The sequence below is a fragment of the Poecilia mexicana genome, unplaced genomic scaffold (genome assembly GCF_051168715.1).
Source record: "Poecilia mexicana isolate PSO_F unplaced genomic scaffold, ASM5116871v1 scaffold_17, whole genome shotgun sequence".
NCBI classification, from domain to species: domain Eukaryota; kingdom Metazoa; phylum Chordata; class Actinopteri; order Cyprinodontiformes; family Poeciliidae; genus Poecilia; species Poecilia mexicana.
The window spans coordinates 19,230,573-19,252,516 of NW_028263386.1; the positions used below are offsets into that span (position 1 = coordinate 19,230,573).

General features: G+C 41.2%; 1 protein-coding gene across 1 annotated transcript in view; it reads left to right on the forward strand.

Moving 5' to 3' along the window:
• dnah9l (dynein, axonemal, heavy polypeptide 9 like) overlaps positions 1-21,944 on the forward strand; it is a 39,468-nt gene that overhangs the window by 9,038 nt on the left and 8,486 nt on the right. The window contains exons 23-55 of the mRNA XM_088015040.1: positions 717-873; positions 991-1,136; positions 1,243-1,359; positions 1,442-1,580; positions 1,986-2,078; positions 2,198-2,392; positions 8,807-8,884; positions 9,092-9,224; positions 9,475-9,602; positions 9,778-9,926; positions 10,459-10,609; positions 10,698-10,829; positions 10,927-11,100; positions 11,182-11,386; positions 12,438-12,603; positions 12,710-12,812; positions 12,946-13,083; positions 13,184-13,285; positions 13,475-13,636; positions 13,774-13,857; positions 14,126-14,235; positions 14,329-14,491; positions 14,633-14,756; positions 15,062-15,204; positions 15,303-15,464; positions 16,150-16,209; positions 16,294-16,467; positions 16,552-16,698; positions 17,442-17,555; positions 17,710-17,853; positions 18,033-18,215; positions 18,339-18,344; positions 18,449-18,550. Of these exons, the coding sequence (XP_087871166.1) occupies positions 717-873; positions 991-1,136; positions 1,243-1,359; positions 1,442-1,580; positions 1,986-2,078; positions 2,198-2,392; positions 8,807-8,884; positions 9,092-9,224; positions 9,475-9,602; positions 9,778-9,926; positions 10,459-10,609; positions 10,698-10,829; positions 10,927-11,100; positions 11,182-11,386; positions 12,438-12,603; positions 12,710-12,812; positions 12,946-13,083; positions 13,184-13,285; positions 13,475-13,636; positions 13,774-13,857; positions 14,126-14,235; positions 14,329-14,491; positions 14,633-14,756; positions 15,062-15,204; positions 15,303-15,464; positions 16,150-16,209; positions 16,294-16,467; positions 16,552-16,698; positions 17,442-17,555; positions 17,710-17,853; positions 18,033-18,215; positions 18,339-18,344; positions 18,449-18,550 (4,384 nt within the window). The remainder of the gene's footprint in view (positions 1-716; positions 874-990; positions 1,137-1,242; positions 1,360-1,441; positions 1,581-1,985; positions 2,079-2,197; positions 2,393-8,806; positions 8,885-9,091; positions 9,225-9,474; positions 9,603-9,777; positions 9,927-10,458; positions 10,610-10,697; positions 10,830-10,926; positions 11,101-11,181; positions 11,387-12,437; positions 12,604-12,709; positions 12,813-12,945; positions 13,084-13,183; positions 13,286-13,474; positions 13,637-13,773; positions 13,858-14,125; positions 14,236-14,328; positions 14,492-14,632; positions 14,757-15,061; positions 15,205-15,302; positions 15,465-16,149; positions 16,210-16,293; positions 16,468-16,551; positions 16,699-17,441; positions 17,556-17,709; positions 17,854-18,032; positions 18,216-18,338; positions 18,345-18,448; positions 18,551-21,944) is intronic.

Sequence of the window (21,944 nt, forward strand, 5' to 3'; positions counted from 1 at the left end):
TTGCCTTGAAATAGAAGAGTGTTCTTGTCTTTCCTGCAATGCCTTGCAAAAGTAGTCATATGTTCCAAACCTTTTTCACATTTATCACGATGCAACCATGAATCTTTATGTATTTTATAGGGGTTTTTTGAGATAGACCAGAAAAAGAAGAGCATGATGTATATATATTTTTTTTTAGGGCGGGGCATGTCTTTAAATCCTTTGCAAATTTAGCTAGTGAAATCTTTACCAATTAACTGCTCAAACTCGAGTATTTTGAGTAGAAAGCAGCAGAGAACATACATCTTAAAGTCTTGCCTGCTATTCTCAGTTATACTTTGGTCTGGACTTTGACCGGACCAATCTAACAGGCTTCATTTTGCTCTTGCCGTTTTTACAGCTGTTGTCCGGCTGGACGATAAACCTTAACCCCGGTCTCAAGTTTTTCCTTTTCTATTCGTCGTAACGACAATTCTCACCAGCTTCTTTCTCCATTTGTTCATCACATTAAATATTAAAAATAAAATGGTTGTGCAACTTGACAACATGTGGAAAAGCCTACGTGGTATAATTACTTTGGCAAGTTAATGTAGGTACATTTTCCTGCTACGATTAATATCGATGGATATTTAATATTGTATTGTAATGCCCCAGTGGTTAAAATCCACATTGTCAGGATCCTGGTTTTTGACTTTGCTTTCTGTATCAATTTTAAATCCCAACACCACCACAATCAGGTGTTACATAACCCTGACCCAGTCCCTCCATCTGACTATGAGTGGCGCCCCATCAGGCCCAGCTGGCACCGGTAAAACAGAGACAACTAAAGATCTGGGACGCTCCCTTGGCATCATGGTGTATGTGTTCAACTGTTCAGAGCAAATGGACTATAAGGTATCGCAAACATCAAACGTGCTCTTCCCAATTTCTGTTGTGGCAGTTTTTTTCCTTCACTTATCTAAAATGAGTGATGCTGTGGATTCTGCATCCTTCTCCTTTCTGCGTCCTCAGTCCATAGGTAATATTTATAAGGGTCTGGCTCAAACAGGAGTGTGGGGTTGCTTTGATGAATTCAACAGGATCTCAGTGGATGTCCTGTCTGTGGTAGCTGTGCAGGTCAAGACTATTCAAGATGCTGTGCGCAACAAAAAACAGAGGTATGCGGGTGTGTTGTATTTTTTTATTTTTTTATTGGCTTTGTAATGTTGGGTAACTTTTTTTTTTTTTTTTTTTTTGCCTGCATTAATTAGTTTATTCTTGCAGGTTTCAGTTTCTGGGTGAGGAAATCGAGCTGAAACCAACAGTGGGGATCTTCATCACTCTGAACCCGGGCTACGCTGGAAGGGCGGAGCTCCCAGAAAACCTGAAGGCTCTGTTCAGGTCTGATATCGAGATAAATAGAGGCTTTCAGTACAAAGGTTCATATACACCAGTAATTTCTTATCTCTTGCCTAAAATGCAGGCCCTGTGCAATGGTGATCCCAGACTTTGAACTGATCTGTGAAATCATGCTGGTGGCTGAAGGGTTCATCGATGCTCGTCTGCTGGCACGCAAGTTCATCAGTCTCTACACTCTGTGCAAAGAGCTGTTGTCAAAACAGGCACGCACATAGGAATATGTAAAATTTCATGAACTAAAATGTATTTGAGAAATGGTTTGGCATGCTCTTAAAAAGTTGTATGTGAAGATTATTTTATGACTCTCATTATTTAAGTTTTAGTTTTTCTTTTAGTTTTTTTAATCTAATTTACCAGCTATCAGTTTTACTACTGTATATCCTGGTACATGTTGTGTTTATATTCCAACTCTTTCTGTTTCCCCGCTTGATAAACTAAAATAAAGAAGTAGCAAGTTACTGTGGATACTGTTATCACTGTTATCCATTTAATGTGAGAGTATCACTGACTTACAGACTTATCAGACTGACATAACAAAATACACCTATTAGTAGTCTAATTGTTAAATGTGTTTGACTTACACAGCCTACATTTCCTTGTTTTTTCAGGATCATTATGATTGGGGTTTAAGAGCTATAAAATCAGTGCTGGTTGTAGCTGGCTCCCTGAAGCGTGAGGAACGTAACAGACCTGAAGAACAGGCGAGTCTCACTTCTGTTTCTGACTGAAACCGCTGCTATAATTTACATAGTGATCCTTTTTTTTCTTCAAGTGTTTTACCCTTTGCTGACAAATTCAAGCTGCAACGCTTTTTCTTCAGGTGCTGATGCGAGCTCTGAGGGACTTCAACCTGCCGAAGATAGTGACCAGCGATGTGCCCATCTTCCTCGGACTGATCAGTGACTTGTTTCCTCAGTTGGATGTGCCCAGGAAGAAAGATCCCACTCTGGAAAACGCCGTTCGTCAGTCAGTCAGTGAGCTGCGTCTCCAAGCTGAAGAGAATTTTATCCTTAAGGTTTGCTGTTGTACCGTGCTCTTTCCACTTTTTAATGGAATGACTGAATAGAGCTTGGTGATACATTCATTGTATGAGATATATTTCAAACCAACTCTGTGTTGCAGTTTTCTCCACAATGTTGACCTCAACCTAAAAAGAAGTTAGTTTTTAATTTCATAAAATGTAAAAATGGTACGGTGGCCGACAGGTGCAAATGCGCACCAAAAGAGAAAACATGCAAACAAAAGAAAAGACACACCCCCGAATCAAATGCAGCAAACAAAAAAGAAAACACCCCCGAATTAGAAAACACCCCCGAATTAGAAAACACCCCCGAATGAAATGCAGCAAACAAAAAAGAAAACACCCCCGAATTAGAAAACACCCCCGAATTAGAAAACACCCCCGAATTAAATGCAGCAAACAAAAAAGAAAACACCCCCGAATTAGAAAACACCCCCGAATTAGAAAACACCCCCGAATTAGAAAACACCCCCGAATTAAATGCAGCAAACAAAAAAGAAAACACCCCCGAATTAGAAAACAACCCCGAATTAGAAAACACCCCCGAATTAGAAAACACCCCCGAAGCAGCAATGGCGACAAAATAATTTTTGCTGTATTACACTTAAAATTACACAAATTTATTTTTTACAATGTTTTTAGGCGAGAATGTAGATGTATAGATCTGAAATATCTGCTCGGTTCATTAATAAATCACCTACTTCCAATATTGCTCCGACGTTTTCGGAGATGTCTTCTCCCGCTGCATTAACAGCCAGCTTCACTCGCAAGCTGTCAGCTGGCCGGGCGCTCCATGTAGATATTAATAAAGTATTTAATTTATTCCTGAGCAAATGGGTTTGACTGATTAAAGTTAAGCCTTCAAACATAGTTTATTTAACTGTAATGTCTTACTACCTGAGATCTGGAGAGTATTTGAAAATGAATAATATCCCTTGTATACATTAAACATTTTAGAATCAGACAGATTTTCTTTTTACTATGGAACAACTTTTATTACAAAAGGTGAAGAATAATACAGAAATAAAGAGTAAAAGACAACTGAGTCCGTTTTTTTTACTTCGTTGCTCTGTGCTTCACGTTGTCACGGTTGCTAAGCAACATAACGCCGAGATGGAGGCTAGGCAGCTAGCCGGAGGCTACAGCTTCTCTCTTCTGGTCGTCCATATTCGTGGCCTTCGAAGGATCCGTCTTCTGTAGATCGGGCCGTTTCTCACATAGACATAATAAAAGGACAGACGCCTAATGGACCGCTCTCGTCTTATCAATACATACTTATATAAGTATACAAACATAAATAAATAATCATTAATACTGAATAATATACATTAGGCTATGCATGATTATGCACGCACACACACACACATATATATATATAATGTTTTCCAGCCTACGAGTTCTGGTTTAAGAGTGATTCAGCAGCTGAGATTGGGTCCAAAATCCGATACGAGATTCATCCGTGCTGTGCAGTGAATCTGTCTCTCCCTTCTTCCTCACGTCGTAGGAAACCTTCAAAACAAAAACGGGACATTTTCGAGTTATCCTACGTTGACTGAGTTAAATAATTAAATAATAGCCATTGTCATCTGTGTAAACTTTGCTGGTGAATGTTATGATTTTTATAATATTGTTTCATTTCTATAGTAGGCTCTTGCATCAGATAATCTAAATGTTGGAGAATGACTTAAACATTTTAAGATTTACGGAATCTCGGTTAGCTGTCAGAGCGGGGGCTGAACACCAAGCACTATAGCTAGCATTAGCTGGTATTTCGCCAGTGGACATAAATACAGTATAGTAATATTCTAATCACAAAAATACACAGTAATATGTCCATCTTACTTGCGAAAAGTCTGTCGAGCCCTCACGTCAGTAGTCCGTCGATCCGATCAACAATATTCCGCAGTGCTGAAGGCATCTTCTGCTGTTTTGGTTGCAGCAGGGCCGAGCGCAAATCGTGACACCGCACCTCGTACTGGCACTTCCGGTGGCAGGTCTGACACCTGCCACAAGTGCCACTGCGTTCGGCTGACTTCGGCTGACCTCGGCACCTCTTACTGGCACTTCCGCTGACACCTGCCACAAGTGCCACTGCTTTCGGGACTAGCTGCCAGAGTTGCCACTGCGTTCGGCTGACTTCGGCTGACCTCGGCACCTCTTACTGGCACTTCCGGTGACACCTGCCACAAGTGCCACTGCTTTCGGGACTAGCTGCCAGAGTTGCCACTGCGTTCGGCTGACTTCGGCTGACCTCGGCACCTCTTACTGGCACTTCCGGTGACACCTGCCATTAGTGCCACTGTTTTCGGGTCTAGCTCTCAGTGTTGCTACTGACTTAGGCAAATGGACTACATATCCCATGATGCTTTATTACTAGTAGAAGAAGAACTTAAACACAGACGAAGAAGACAGAATTTAATAATTTTTTTTTCGCATAAATACTTATGTTAGCTGAATTCCTACACGTTTATTATATCATGTATGATTCGTTCATCCTATTTATTCACTAAAGTTCATCTGAATAATCCAGCCGACTCCTTCCGTCTTTGAATTAATCAAATACACAGAAGGTATCAGGGATGCCATTGGTTTCGGCACCTTTGTAACAGCTGAGTCTCGCCTCCACTAGAGCTGCTGTTAGATGTCCAGGATGTTTCAGAGCTGTCACAACTGTTTCCGATGTTTTGGGGGATGGCAATGACAGTTTTTTGAAAACGTGTTACTTATAATGCGTGTTTATAAAAAAAAATTCAATGGTAATTGTATATTTATCCATTTAACACTTTGAATATTTTTGACTGAGTTTAATTCAATCAAGATGGCCAATTGAATATACTATAAAGTGTCACTATTACAGTGGAACCTGTCACTATGTTCAAAGACACATCTGGTTAATCACACATCACTGATAGTTAATAGGACTTTTTACTTAATCAAAATGACATTCAACCCTTGCCCATGTTTATATCGCAGAACAGTGGCTGACATAGTGCAACAGGAAGCCAAATGTTGCAACTGGATAATAGTAATAATAATCAGACTCTGTATAACGTATATTGTAGAAATTAATAAAGTTTGAAAAATAAATTTAAGCTTAATGATCATAATTTCTCATGGAGGAATAATAAGTTATTTGATCCTGATGTAGTAAATTCACACGTTGACTAAACATGAATTTTACAGTAGACTTCAAATTGCTGTTTAAAGTATTTACATACAATGGCTAATAAATATTGACAAATCAATTACTATGCATATACTTTGTGACAAACTTGAAAAAATGTTGAAACATATCTGCCAAATAAAATAATATGTAAACAGCACAATTTTCTTTGAAAAAATCATTTGCATCTTAAGTATAAACTAAAGTAATTTTTATTTCCAAAAATATGTAACATTCTTGTTCTTAATGCTGCTTAAGATTCACACATTGTCAAATTTTTTGAGGTGTAAATAATTTGTGTTTTGACTTATCAATATTCAATATTGGTGTAAAAAAATTGAAGTTGTTTTAACTTGAAAGTGAAAATCCTCCTGCTGCCTTGAAAATGCTGTTGAAATGCATTTTTTAGCTCAGATTTTAGTCATTCTCTCATCTTTGAATAAGAAAACTTTGAAGACAATGAACCGAACCAGAAAAAAACACAGAGAAGCAACCTTCATTTATGCCACACAAATCTGTAATAAACTTGACAAATAATGAAAAATAGCGGGGATTAAATGTAATAAATAAAAACAAGTAATAACTATTTAAAAATGATTAACTGGCATTTTTGGAAAATTATGATAACATGTTTCTTTTTTTAAAAAATGCATTATCTTAACAAAAAACACTGAAAGTTATAGTGGCTGCCTGGTCTATTAGATAATAGACCAGGCAGCCACTATAACTTATGACATCCTGTGCACTGTCATGGAACCAGGCTGAACATAATGTCACTCTGGAATTGTCAATATCTCATGTTGCCACTGTCAGAAATGTTAACTAATAAGTCAATATTAGTGAACTTACCCGGTTTAATAATCAATAGCATTATATTAAGGTCATTGTATGAAAATAATTATAATCCGGAACTGACAGGAGCTTGTCAGCACTGACATACCATGGCAACCGAGTGTCAGTTGTAGTGGTAGGTACCTACTGGTAGTTATTATCACCTGTTGCAGAAGAGGTCCCATCTGAAAGCGCAGGAGTTGTCTTTCTCTGTTTAAGTCTGAACACCGGCTGTATATTTAAATATGTATGAGAATTATGTTGTAATTAAGATATATTTTATTTCTATTTGTTTGATCTAAAGTTATTCATATGCTACATTCTGTCTGAAACAGATAGAGAATGAGGTTAGCAGCCTGTGGCACCCATGGCCACCTTACTTGTGTCACCTTACCCAGTGGTAAGGTGGCACAAGTGGCACCTTACCCAGAAGCCCGTGGCACAAGTGACAGCTTATGGCAACTGTCAACATGTTTTCACTGAGGCTGTTTATTGGAAACTGAAATTTGAGACTGTATAAAAAATAGACCAGGGCATATTTGCTTTTTTTAAGGGAACAGAATACTTAACAAGAAATGCAATACTTTGTGCCAGATCCACCATTATTTTCATTAATTATAAATTCATTCATATTAATTCTGACACAGAAGCTGTCACCAAAGAATATTATATTTCTATTCTATTGTTTTCCCCACTAAGCATATTTAAATATGCTGAAGTATGTATAATACAATTAAAAATACTTTAAAAATACAACTGTTTATAAATATGGCTGCATGTATAAGGTTTCCAGTAACAAAACAGCGTGTTATGAAAGATTAAATGTTCAAATACGTCATTGTGCCTGTTAAACATATAACGCTGAGTGGAGCGGTCGAACGCTATAAGATGGCCGCCCTAAATCTCGTGAGCAAAAATAGGCGAGAGGGGTCCGTGAGGCGTGGGAGGTGCCAGTATGAGGTCGTGGCAACCCTTGGAAGGTGCCGAAGTCAGCCGAAGTCAGCCGAACGCAGTGGCAACACTGACAGCTAGACCCGAAAACAGTGACACTAATGGCAGGTGTCAGAGGAAGTGCCAGTAAGAGGTGCCGAGGTCAGCCGAAGTCAGCCGAAGTCACCCGAACACAGTGGCAACTCTGGCAGCTAGTCCCGAAAGCAGTGGCACTTGTGGCAGGTGTCAGCGGAAGTGCCAGTAAGAGGTGCCGAGGTCAGCCGAAGTCAGCCGAACGCAGCGGCAGCACTGGCAGCTAATCCCGAACGCAGTGGCACTTGTGGCAGGTGTCAGACCTGCCACCGGAAGTGCCAGTACGAGGTGCCGAGGTCAGCCGAAGTCAGCCGAACGCAGTGGCAACTCTGGCAGCTAGTCCCGAAGGCAGTGGCACTTGTGGCAGGTGTCAGCGGAAGTGCCAGTAAGAGGTGCCGAGGTCAGCCGAAGTCAGCCGAACGCAGTGGCACTTGTGGCAGGTGTCAGACCTGCCACCGGAAGTGCCAGTACGAGGTGCGGTGTCACGATTTGCGCCTGCTGTCTCTCTTTGGTTGAGCAAAGCAAAGTGTATTTGCGCCGGAGCAGCCAATCGTGGGGGGGAGGGTGTACTCTTTTATTATGTCTATGCTTCGAAGGATCAGTTTCTCAGGGCCCTTGAAAGGATGCAGAGCCTGAATTCGGACACAGCTATTTTTTGTTAGACTTCGCATAGTGGTCTGGAGCACTTCCGTTTTCAACACTTTTTGTTTGCTGCATTTCATTCGGGGGTGTTTTCTAATTCGGGGGTGTTTTCTAATTCGGGGGTGTTTTCTAATTCGGGGGTGTTTTCTTTTTTGTTTGCTGCATTTCATTCGGGGGTGTTTTCTAATTCGGGGGTGTTTTCTAATTCGGGGGTGTTTTCTAATTCGGGGGTGTCTTCTTTTTTGTTTGCTGCATTTCATTCGGGGGTGTTTTCTAATTCGGGGGTGTTTTCTTTTTTGTTTGCTGCATTTAATTCGGGGGTGTTTTCTAATTCGGGGGTGTTTTCTAATTCGGGGGTGTTTTCTTTTTTGTTTGCTGCATTTAATTCGGGGGTGTTTTCTAATTCGGGGGTGTTTTCTTTTTTGTTTGCTGCATTTGATTCGGGGGTGTTTTCTAATTCGGGGGTGTTTTCTTTTTTGTTTGCTGCATTTGATTCGGGGGGGTGTCTTTTCTTTTGTTTGCATGTTTTCTCTTTTGCTGCGCATTTGCACCTGTCGGCCACCGTAAAAATGGAGAGTGGGATGCACTCCACATGCAAGCACACGCACATATGCACACTGTGGGAGTCAAGTGAAATGTGAAAAATTTAAAATGTTAACATTTTCTTCCACTTTGAAGTTATATCGGACTGTGTTTGTTTAACTGTATGAAGTGCTGCAGTTAATATTTGCTTGTTTGTGTGTGTGCAGGTGACTCAGTTGGAGGAGCTGCTTGCTGTAAGGCATTCTGTGTTTGTCGTGGGTGGGCCTGGAACTGGAAAAAGTCAGGTTAATAACTTCATCAATGGCAATAAAAACAAAACAAATTTTTTGTTTTCATTTTTAAAGACTTTTCAAGTGTTTTAACTGCTTACCTTGTACCTAATCGACACATCTGTTGACATATGTTATTTTATTAAATTAACAGTGACGGAAGAGTTGTTTTCTTTATGTGTTGTCACATTTTTGACTTTTGTTTTTTTGTTTATTTTGCAGATCTTGAAGACCCTCCACAGGACATATTCTATCACGAAGAAGAAGTCAGTATGGACTGATATCAACCCCAAAGCTGTAACCACAGATGAGTTGTTTGGATATCTGCATCCTGCTACCAGAGAGTGGAAAGATGGTGAGAAGCTTAAACACTTTTTTTTTTTTTTACAAAGAATTTAATAAACACAGATTATAGTCAAAATAAACATCGATCATGTTAAATGACCCCCGCCCGTTAAATTTGAGTTATTCCAGTTCATAGCATAGTTAATTCCTAAACCTTTGAGAATTACTGAAACGTGATATAAACATTAGGGTTTTTTTTTGTTGTTTGATGAGCAGAAATAGATTTTGCTCTATTTGAAACTCATTATTTCTTTCATTAGGTCTTTTTTCCAACACCATGAGGGAGTTGACCTCAGTGACCCAAGATGGACCAAAATGGATAGTTTTAGATGGGGACATTGACCCCATGTGGATTGAGTCTCTCAACACAGTTATGGATGACAATAAAGTGAGACATCACTCCTTGTTAATTTGCTACAATATATGTTTACAGTAGTAAGAGAAAACCACCTTATACATTTTAGGCATGTTTTTATTTATATTTCATTCCAAGTCACTGAATTGGGATGGTGTTTTTTCAGCTTATACCACATACTTATACTTCCAGTCCTCTTACTCCTCAGGTTCTGACTCTGGCCAGCAATGAACGGATCAGTTTGTCTTCCTCCATGCGTCTGCTCTTTGAGATCTCCCATCTGAGGGCGGCTACCCCAGCCACGGTGTCCAGGGCAGGAATACTCTTCGTCAACCCACAGGACCTCGGCTGGAGCTCGTAAGACTCCAGAGATAACCCTAAACTCACACCATAAAGCAGGGGTCCCCAAACTTTTTCCTGCGAGGGCCACATAGCTGTTCCTTTGTCTAGTTGGGGGCCGGTCTCAGGTTTTGTAGAAAGAAACCTTAGAAAATTCTTGTCGGGGGTGGGGGGGGGGGGGGGTAGGAGGCGCTTTTAGATAGATTTTTACCCAGAATGCAAATGGAAAAAACCGTGAGTGAAACGGTGACTGGGACTGACTAGTATATATTCCATTGAGGGAAAGTTAGTTTCACTTCTGCTCAAAAGCCCCCTGGTGGTTGAAGAAAAATCCACATATAAACCGGAAAATACAATATATGAAAAAAAACACTGAATGCTCTCTGGTATGAGGAGGCGGGCCGGATCCGGCATTGTTCAGGGGGCCGGACCAAATGACGTGGCGGGCCGGATCCGGCCCGCGGGCCGTAGTTTGGGGACCCCTGCCATAAAGTATGCATTGGTTGTTTTTCGGGCTTTCGGTTTTTGATTTACACAGCGCATTTCACAGGTACGTGGCAAGTTGGATAGATACCCGACAGGCCCAATCAGAGCGGGCCAACCTCACCATTCTGTTTGATAAGTATGTGCCTTACTGCTTGGAGCAAGTCCGCTGTAACCTCAAAACCATCACCCCCATTCCAGAAAACAGCATGGTACAGGTTGGTCTTCTCAATAACACCGAGTCAGAGGCTCTTTTTTGTTGTCTCTTCAAGTACACTGTAGCATCTCTATCTTTTGGTCAATCAGACTCTCTGCTCCTTGCTGGACTGCCTGTTGACAGAGGACAACACTCCACCAGACTCCCCCCGAGAACTGTATGAGATCTACTTTGTCTTCGCCTGTGTCTGGGCCTTCGGAGGCGCTCTCTTTCAGGATCATGTGTGTAGTGATCAAGTAATCGCATGATCATGAACTGACATCAGCACACATTATTAAACCACTTCACACAATTGTGTTTCGATTATATCCATTCCAGCTGAATGATTACCGCACTGAGTTCAGCCGCTGGTGGTCCAAAGAGATGAGAGCTGTAAAGTTTCCTTCTCAAGGCTCAGTCTTTGACTATTACATCGATTCCGAGACAAAAAAGTTTACACCTTGGAGTGAGAAAATGGTGCCGTTTGAGCTGGAACCTGATGTCCCGTTGCAGGTTTGTGATTGTGATTACAAATACTCTACGCGTCAGTGTCAAAGTCATTGATTCAGGGCAACATGTAACGTCTATTTTCAGACAGTGCTGGTTCACACCCCAGAAACCATCTGTCTCACGTACTTCATGGACTTGCTGCTGCAAAAAGGAAAACCTGTCATGTTGGTGGGCAACGCAGGCGTGGGCAAAACCATCCTGGTGTCTGATAAAGTCACCAAACTGAAAGAAAACTTCATGGTGGCAAAAGTGCCCTTCAATTATTACACCACATCAGCAATGCTGCAACGTAAGAACCGCTACAAAACTAGAAATGGTTACAAGACAATGCTGGATTATCAAACCGAAGCCAAGACTGGAAGTATGATGAGTTTAGAAGAATTACCGCGCCTTGCAGAAGTATTCAAACTCCCTACATGTTTGTCTTGTTAGCTACAGACTTCAATGTATGTTAATTGATTTTTATGCGGGTAGTCTATTAAGAATTAGTGCATTGTGACATAGAAGAATAGTTTTCACGTATGCACATTATAGAGCCACTTTTTGCTACAGCTGCCAGTCTTTGATGGTATGCCTCTTCTGACTTTGTACATCTAATTACTGAAAGCTTTGCTATTTTTTTTCCCAGACAGATTGGATGGATGGTATCTGTGACCATTACGTTTCAAGCCTTGTTAAAAAAAACTTTACTAAGCTGCATGTTCAGTTTTAAAGTTGAACCTTTTCCTCTGTCATAAATCTTTTGTTCGTTGTAACATGTTTTCTTCTAGGACTGATCTACAGGTAGCTCCTTCCAGATTCCTATCACCTTTTTCCGACTTCCCTATTCTGTGTTGCCATGGTGATTGTGACTGTGAGGATGATGTACACCTGTGTGACCAGAGCACCTTTTTCTTAATGCTTGCTTTGTCCCCCAGATGGCCTGTTGCAAACTCACACAAATAGTGAACTGTTAGCAGATCCTCACACATTGTGAATTTCTGCCATTCCTCTAGTTACAACAATCCCCTCAGCTGCTTTTTTGTGTGTGTGTGAATAATCATTTGGTTGCACTGGATTTTGTTCAGGATTATCAAAATAAAAAGGTTTTGAAAACACTGCAGGCCACACTTTTTAGATCTTTTAAGCGTGCAAAAGAAATTGAAGGATGTGATTTTATTTCCAGTTGAAAGTTATGTAATACTTTGTGTTGGTCAATCACATAAAATCCCAGAAAATACATTACAGTTTGTGGTTGCAATGTGACAAATGTTGCAGCTCGTTCCATTCACACGTTGGCGGCTAAAATGTGATATGTGCCAAATGATGGCTTATTTTCTAAGTCTCTCCATGTCCTTCAGGTGTTCTGGAGAAACCTCTGGAGAAAAAAGCTGGGCGAAAATTTGCTCCTCCTACCGCTAAGAGGCTCATCTACTTCATAGATGACCTCAACATGCCTGAGGTGGACGCTTACGGGACTGTCCAACCACACACACTCATTCGCCAGCATCTTGACTATAGTCACTGGTAAGTATTGCAAGACAACCAAACAGCGCCGCTGTTTAAATTTATAGCTATAGTTCAGTCCAGAGTGTGGTGGTTTATCTAAATCCAAATTACTGAACTGTCGTAGGTATGACAGACAGAGGCTGGTCTTGAAGGAAATACACAACTGCCAGTATATCACCTGCATGAACCCGACAGCTGGAAGCTTCTCCATCAACCCCAGATTGCAGGTACAGTCGGTCACAGACTTTTTACTGAATCCTTTATTCACCATTATATTGGCAGTTTGAAAGATTGTAGTTTAAAAAGTTGAACATTTGTAATAGTTGTAACAGAAATATGTTTCTTTTTTTTCTTTTCCAGAGACATTTTGCAGTGTTTGCAGTACATTTCCCTGGTGCTGACGCATTGGCTACCATCTTCTCCAGCATCCTGTCGGCTCACTTCCTCCAAGGAGGATTCAGCTTTGGAGTCTCTCGTTCGGTTGGAACCCTCATTCAGGTTCACCGCCGGCTTCAGAGCAACATTTGTCTACTTATTCATGTTTCAGTAGACAAATCTTTAGTTTTTCTTTCGTCGTTGTCGTTTTTTTCTCATCTAGGCAGCTATCTGTCTTCATCAAAAGATTAGCCAGAACTTTCTCCCAACAGCCATACGCTTCCATTATATCTTCAACCTGAGAGACCTCTCCAATATATTCCAGGTAGAAAATACACCGTTATTTGATCCTCTTCCAAATGAAACAACTATGTTGTTTATTCAAAGGAAACTTTAAAAATTAAGGAAAAAAAAGCAAATACCTGGAGATTTAGATTGCTCAGTTCATTCAGCAAAATTAGTACTTTTATTAAATGTAATCTGATGTTTTTTTCCATGATTTCTTTTTGCATAGGGTGTCCTCTTTGCCCTACCAGAATGTATCCGTTATCCCACGGACCTGGTCCATCTGTGGCTCCATGAGAGCTCCAGAGTCTACTCTGACAAGCTGATGGAGGAGAAGGATGTTGAACTCTTTAATAAAATATTGCTGGACACCGGGAAAAGATACTTTGAGGTAAGGACGAATGCTTTTATCTTTATAATAAGATTCCTTGCACGGTCAAGAAATTTTCTGGAAATGTAAGCATTTTCAAAGATAAGAAAACAGACAATGGAAAATATATTTCCACTCTTTCAGTCGTTTCTTTTCAGGGAATAGATGACTCCATGTTTATCCATCAGCCTTTGGTGTACTCTCACTTTTTCCAGGGAGTAGGAGAGCCACGTTATCACCAGGTATGACATTATTCACTCATGTGGGTCATAAAACTCACAGCCTCTTCAATCTGCACTTCGTAAAGCTCCTGCAAACCAATGAGGTAGTTTCTAACAGACTCCTAAGCGAGAACAGTTTGCCATCACTCTGAGATCTTGGGGCTGAAATTATGCCGTCATGTCCCTCCTCAGAATAGTTGCATCATAATTTGCTAACTGAGTAACTTTCTCTTTAAAAGGGTAACCAGCTGCTGTTTTTAAGCAACTTTGTTGTTTTCTCAATTGTCAGGCTTCAGACTGGGAGAAGCTTCAGAAGACACTGGCTGATGCTTTGGAGCATTATAACGAGCTTCATGCCGTCATGGACCTAGTGCTGTTTGAAGAAGCCGTCCAACATATGTAAGAAACTTGCGCAGACTCCTGTTTGTCAGCTTTAGCTATCGACCTATACCGGCCAGGCAATTAGTGTTCAGTTCTTCTGTTTTGATTCAGTTGTCGGATCAGTCGCATCCTGGAGGCCCCTTATGGTAACGCCCTGCTGGTGGGGGTAGGCGGCAGCGGAAAGCAGAGTCTGTGTCGACTGGCTGCTTTTCTCAGCTCGCTGGAGGTCTTTCAGATCACACTACGGAAAGGATATGGCATCAATGACCTGAAGGTGAACACACCAAAAACAAAACACATCAAAGTCTGTCGCCCATTTTTGAGCTTCTTTTCTTACGACCATGTCAGAAAGTAACAATATTTTCATTGTCTTTCTCACTTTTATTTAATATATCTATGTTTGAACAATCTGCAGAGTGATATAGCTGCCTTGTACATAAAAGTGGGAGTGAAAAACATTGGAACGGTATTCTTACATACCGATGCCCAGATTCCAGATGAACGCTTCCTGGTGCTCATCAATGATATGCTGGCCTCAGGTTTGTTTACTGTTCTTTTAAGGCGCCAAGGTTATCAGATGTGATCAGCTATATTTGGATGTTTAGCCTAGTGATTTTTTTTTTTATATAATGTTCAGCATAGCAAGGATCTTTAAATAAGGCTAGACGATAAAACAAAATGAAAAAAAAAAAAAATCTCAGAACTGGACCATTTTTCGATAGCTGTAAACTATTTTACGATTTTTGATTCAGACGACTTTTTCGATCACAGCAGGTTATTTATTTTATGTTTTAGGCAATAGTAGGAAAAAAATAGATTCTTTGCATATATGTCTGTGTTTCAGGAGACATTCCTGACTTGTTCAACGATGAGGAAGTGGATATGATTGTAGCATCGATCCGCATGGAGCTAAGGGGGTTAGGACTCATAGACAGCAGAGACAATTGCTGGAGCTTCTTTATTGAGCGAATAAGAAGACAGCTTAAGGTCTAAAATCCCGTCCATTCAATTTAAATACTTCACATCTCACCAGTTCTTGCTTACGCTTCTTTAACTAATGTTTTCAAGTCGTTTCTTTTCTTCAGGTGGTCTTATGTTTCTCACCAGTTGGATTCACGTTGCGTACACGCGCGCGCAAGTTTCCAGCTCTGGTTAACTGCACCGCAATCGACTGGTTTCACCCCTGGCCTCAACTTGCTCTGCAGTCCGTCAGCACTACATTCATAGACAAGATACCGGGACTGGAGGTGAGAACATATTAAAGTTCAGTAACGCCTCCAAAAAGCGGTAATAACAAATGACCTTTTTCACATTTCGTCACACTACAATGAGTAAAATCAGAATTAATTAGTGGGATTTTATATGGTTGGCCAACACATTATCGTGCATCAAGTGAGGAACACTCTTGTCTTCAAGCCCCATAAGTCAATATTTAAAATGCCTTTAACAGCAATAATGACTACAAGAAATTTGGAAACCATTTAGTTTATTCCCTCGATCCCCACAGCGTGAAACTGCCATCACCAGGTGGTTGTGATGTTTTAGCTCTCCTTCACTGGCAACATTTAATCCTAATTTCTCTCATATGAGCAGAGACTTGCTTTCTACACATTGCTGTCCCCTTCCTTCATGGTTTGTGGCTAAACTGTATATGGAACCGAATATAACTTTGATTCAACAATAGCTTTCTTCCTACCGTTCTTCCAGTTTTCATTTTTAGTTGTGCTGTGTTTTTATGCTGGTTTGTGACCTAAAAAAACAACATAGAACAAACTCAATTTTTGGGTTGCTTTATGTTAATATGTAAGAAAGTTCACATAAATATGGTAGAAGAGTTGTATGCTCATATTTTTAGCAAACCAAAACATAATTTAAGTTTGATACTGTTTTGTATTTACTTTCTCAATCTACTCCCATGCTCATTCTGCACAGCCTGAAATAAGGGTCTCCATTAGTGACTTCATCTCCTACGCTCATACGAGTGTCAATGAGGTGAGAAAAACAGCAAAGCTCATTAGAGATGATCGATCTCCATGTCCTTTTATGAGCGTGATTAACCGGTTGGCTCTTTGAAAGGTGAGCGTTAAGTACCAGCAGAATGAGAAGCACTTCAACTACACCACTCCGAAGAGTTTCCTCGAGTTCATGAAGCTGTACGACAACCTGCTGGGGAAGAAACGCAGGGAGCTGTCCCAGAAAATGGACAGGCTAGAGAACGGACTGCAGAAACTCAAGAACACTGCGTCACAGGTCAGAAAATGAGCACGATACAAAGAGAATACTAAAATAAGTTTCTGCTCTTTTTTAATTGTTTAAAGTATTTATATTTGCTAGGTGGAGGATCTCAAGGCGAAGTTAGCAGTGCAGGAAGTGGAGCTGTGGCAAAGGAACTCGGATATCGAAGCTCTGATTGCCAAGATAGGACAACAGACTGACAAGCTTAACCAAGAGAGGGCTGTGGCTGACGCCGAGGAGCAAAAGGTGTAGAATGTGTGACATAATGGTCTTTATGAGCTTTCAAGCTGTTTCCCAGTTATTGTGAATCCTATTTATGCTTCTTTAACCCTTTCATGCATGAATTATGATCCTTTGTAGGAAAAAAAATTTGTAAAAAAAAAAGTTTTTTATTTATTTATTTTTATGTGATCAATTGGAATTTTCTCCAAATACAAAGTTATTTGAAGAATACATCAGTAGTATTGATCTTTAGGGGTTATCTGATGTCACAATATTTTTTTTTTTTTTTACCTGCAAGAGTCGTCTACAGTAGAAGGAGAGACCGGGTCGGTTGGCATGCTTTTTTTGTCTGTCGGCCATACTGGATTTAACAAAAATAATTTCTTGCATTTGCAGCCGATGGCCAGTAGTTGATGGTGTATTTGCATTAGTGTCCACTTCAGTGGTCTGTGTGCATTTATAACATAAATATCCACAAGAAGCACAAGAAGATGGCTTTTAGACAGCTGTCCAGTGTAGTGGCCACTATGCATGAAAGGGTTAAAACAGCCGACAATTTGGCACCAGCTAATTATTATTAGTACAACACAGTATAAGGTTTATTTAATATCACTTTCTTTTCTCTAAGAAGGTAAAAACATTTGACTTTTGCTTCTGTTTAAATTGGATGACTTTCACCAGATTATATATGTAGCTACTTCATGTCTGCAGTTAAGGGGAAGCAGAGTGGCACTATAGATAATCTGTAATTTTTCATAATTATTTAGGTGGAAGCAATTCAAGCTAGTGTGACAAAGCAGCAACAGGAGACAGAGGACGACTTGGCCAAAGCTGAACCCGCTCTACAAGCAGCTAACACAGCTCTTAACACGCTCAATAGGGTAGTAAATCCAAATAAACTCAGTTTACCTCACTCTGTAATTGATGCATTTATCAAATGTCACGTTGTTAATAAATTATTTGACGTCTTTCAGTTTCAAAATGCAAAAGACAAAGTCACAAGCACATGTGTTCTTGTATATCTGTGCGATCCAGTTGAATCTGACGGAGCTCAGGACGTTTCCCAACCCTCCAGCTATTGTCGCCAACGTCTCGGCAGCCGTCCTGGTGCTGCTGTCCCCTCAGGGCCGAATCCCCAAAGATCGCAGCTGGAAGGCCTCCAAGATGGTCATGAGCAAGGTGAAGCATTGCATGATGTTCGTCGAACCGAAACGTACAGGAGGGCATCCTTCATATCGTCTGTTTCCTCATGAGCCTTCTTAAGTCCGATTAAAAAATAGTGCATGCAGGAATCAGAATAGAATCTTTGCAGAACCGCGTTGTTGTTGTTCTGATCTGTGAAATATGTCGCTGTCCAGATCGATGACTTCCTGCAGGCGTTGGTGAACTTTGACAAAGAGCACATCCCCGAGGCCACTGTGAGGTGCGTAAGAGACGACTACCTCAAAGACCCAGAGTTCAACCCAGAGTTTGTGCGACAGAAGTCCTCAGCCGCTGCTGGCCTCTGTGCCTGGGTGATCAACATCATCCACTTCCATGAGGTGCACACAGAAACCCCAGCTGCAACAAATATGTCCTTTCACCCAAAGCTAAGTGAAAGGTGATGGGTTTGAGTTGTTATTGACAGATGTGCTTCTCCCTAAATTTTGTGCTGCCTTGGATAGATCTTTGTAAGTGCATCACCTCCTCTAGTTTATATTTTATTCACGGTGAAGATAATTGCGTTTGAGATTCATTTTACTCGATAAGATATGAAGTATGTGTGTTTGTCCAGGTATCCTGCCAGGTGGAGATGAAGAGGATGTGTCTTTCTCAGGCTAATGGCGATTTACTAGAAGCTGCTGAGAAACTAGAAGTCATCAGGAAAAAACTTTCAGTGAGTTCCTTTCTCTTTTTTTTTTGGCTCATGTTTAAATGTTGGGCTAACTAAACCAGAACCAAAAAGATTCAAGAAACACGAGTTGGTTTTAATTACAGAAATGCTTGGTTCCTTATTTTCTGTATCTTACAAGTCTCTTGGAGTCTCCATCAGGTTTATTCATTGGGAAAAAAGAATTTTCCCATACTTCTTTCCAAACACTCTGAGTCAGACCGGATGGAGAGCTGTAAACATAAATCATATAAATACTTTATTTCTTTATTTCTCATCTAACCACATCATCTTTGCTACATGGCTTATGGCATTTCTTCTAATTCTTGTCTTACAATGTCTTCCACTGCTCAGATATACTCATGCTAACACCACGTTGCACACTATTTACTGATTGTTAGTGTTTTACACTATATCTTATTTAGATATGGTATATTAAAAAGGATTGAATACATCATGCACCACTATTCACTCATATTTATTTGTGAAATATTAAAGCTTATGTTATGCACCTCTGTATGTTGGTCAGTATAAAAATCCCTTTAAAGCAGTGGTCCCCAACCTTTTTATTACCACGGACCGGTGAAGACTTGGAAAATTTTGCTGCGGCCGGGGAGGGAGGGAGGTGAACCGGCAGATAAGGCTTCTGCATAAATCCTGAATATACCTAATTTGGGTTGTCTTCGGCTTTTTTTCGCAGCCTGTGGGGTTTACCCTGACTGGGAACGAGATTGCAACCTGCTGAATGTGACATGTAGCCAATCAGAAAGCGCGGTGACGTAAGAACAGAGGGGAATCCCAAACAGCTGACATATCGCGCAACTGAGAGTCCAGTGGATATCGGAGATGATATGTGGAAATGTTTATTATTTTATGTAAAGGTCGTTATTATATATGTTTATGTTTATTCAGTTAAAAATGTTAACTATGAAAAAACATATTCACCTCCAAATCATAGTGCAGCAAATAGAGCGGCTGCTCCCGTCGTCTTTTATCCACCGCCTTTTCTTTTTGTTACGTCTTTTATCTCTTAAAATGACTCCACAAACTGTCACTATTGAACTACATCGTCATCCGTGTTTGGTTATTCTAAATTCCCGTATGCTATGTTGGGGGTTTTACTGGATTATCCTCTGGAATCGGGATGTTCGTGTGGTGGTTCCTCCTGCCTTGGACACACGAACCGATCGAACCTGTTGGACTTTTATCAGCTCTGTGGTCACAGAGGTTTGGAGAATCGGCCGACAATTCTTAAGTCTTGCCGTCTAAACCAGACTTAAGACTCACAAGCTCTACTCATCTCCTCTCGACCACTGCCCAAACGCTAAGACTCTGGTCGCTATGGTAACTTTTACATATCCCTTCAAAATAAGATACAGATGCGCCACAAAAACGAGCATTTTACTTTCGTGAAAATCTTAACTCACGATAATGACTAACGGGAGCCCTGAGCTTGTTTCTCTGCAACGAGACGGTCCCATCAGGGAGTGATGGGAGACAACGACACCCGAAGTGTTGCTTATATCCACAGCCTGCTTGGTCTCTAGGTGGCAAAGCAGTTTGAAGCTTCATTGCTGGGCAGGCATGAGTTTCTGGGCATAACACCGGTGGAAACGCGGTCACTCCGAAATAGAGCCGAGCCGAGCCGAACCGGGTTGTTTCTATTGCCGGTGGAAAAGGGGCAATTTAAAGTCATCAAGCAAATCAGAACAGAGGACAGAACTTAACAGAATGTCGCCAGTGAAAGTCCATGAGTAGGAGGAACAAAACAAGACCACCAGAGGGCGGTGTTGTCACATAGAACAGGGTCAAACACGTCCATTTCTGATGGAACAATCGTGTAAACAAATATTTTTATTTGAAAAATGTTATTTTTTGAATGTGAGGTAAAACATTCATTCATCATTCACTTTAACCCTCAGCCCCCTGTGAGTATCCCCCCGAACAGGTGCCCTCACAGAGGGTAACGTTTCGGACGAAACATTACTCCGAATCGTTCGCCAGTTGAACATCGGGGGCGAGCGGGTTAACGCCCCTGGACAGATCGCCATCATTGTCGCAGGGGGAACATAGAGACGGACAACCATGCACACACATTCACACCTAAGGAGAATTTAGAGGGACCCCAATTAACCTGACAGTCATGTTTTTGGACTGTGGGTGGAAACCCACGCATGCACAGGGAGAACATGCAAACTCCATGCAGAAGCGTCCGGGCCGGGAATCGAACCCACAACCTTCTTACTGCAAGGCAACAGCTCTACCAACTGCGCCAACTGTGCAGCACGCTATAAATGCCTAAAAATACTTTTAAGTCTTATAATAATTACGTCATGAGGGAACACGTGACGCAGCTCGGACCCTGTGACGTGTTTGACCATTCCATTCTGTTCTATGTGACAACACCGCCCTCTGGTGGTCTTGTTTTGTTCCTCCTACTCATGGACTTTCACTGGCGACATTCTGTTAAGTTCTCTCCGCTGTTCTGATTTGCTTGATGACTTTCAATTGCCCCTTTTCCACCGGCAATAGAAACAACCCGGTTTGGCTCGGCTCTATTTCGGAGTGACCGCGTTTCCACCGGCCCTTCTTGGCTCTGTAGCAGGGTGCCGCCTCCTGATGGCGAAGGTGTGGGTGGGAGGGGGGTAGCGCCATGTGCTGTGCTTCGTTACATGCGACCCAGAGGTCGCGTTAGCGGAATATTTTCCGTATTTGACCGGTTATTTTTTTAACTACATGAAAATTTAAAGCCTGTCGGTCATTTGACAGGTTATAATTAACACCCTCATGCAAGGACGTGATAGACTTTACGCAAAGAGTTCATCGCAGAGGAAACTAAAATCAATCAGTAAAAGAATCCTTTCTGAATATCATCTCATGGACACTGAACTAAATGCGTCTTTCTGACCGGTGTTATATCTTTAAAATTTCTTCTTCGGTCATATTTCAGTCCGTTGAGCGATGCGCGCTCCCGCGAGAGGGGATGCAATTTTGGGCAGGCATGCGTTTCTGGGCATAACACCTGTTGCCGCATGTTACACAGAGCGGCTTGTAATGTTTGACTCACCTGCCGGTCCGGGATAAATCCATTCTCCTGTCTCTTCTCTGGGCCTTTTCCCCTTTGCCAAGAAACTTTACAAAGACATCTGATCCGTTTCTTACTCATTTTGCTGCTTGTGGGCTCAGTGTTGGCGTACAAGTAACTGAGAGAATCCGGTTAAAGGATTTTCAAAATAAAAGATCCTCCAGACTCAAATAATACATAAAACGGAAATATTTAATTATTTCTTGCGCGGCCCGGTACCAATTGGTCCACGGACCGGGGGTTGGGGACCACTGATTTAAAGCACTTCAGTATTTTCTGGCTGCAAGTTGACAAAACAATTTAAAAATCTTGTGA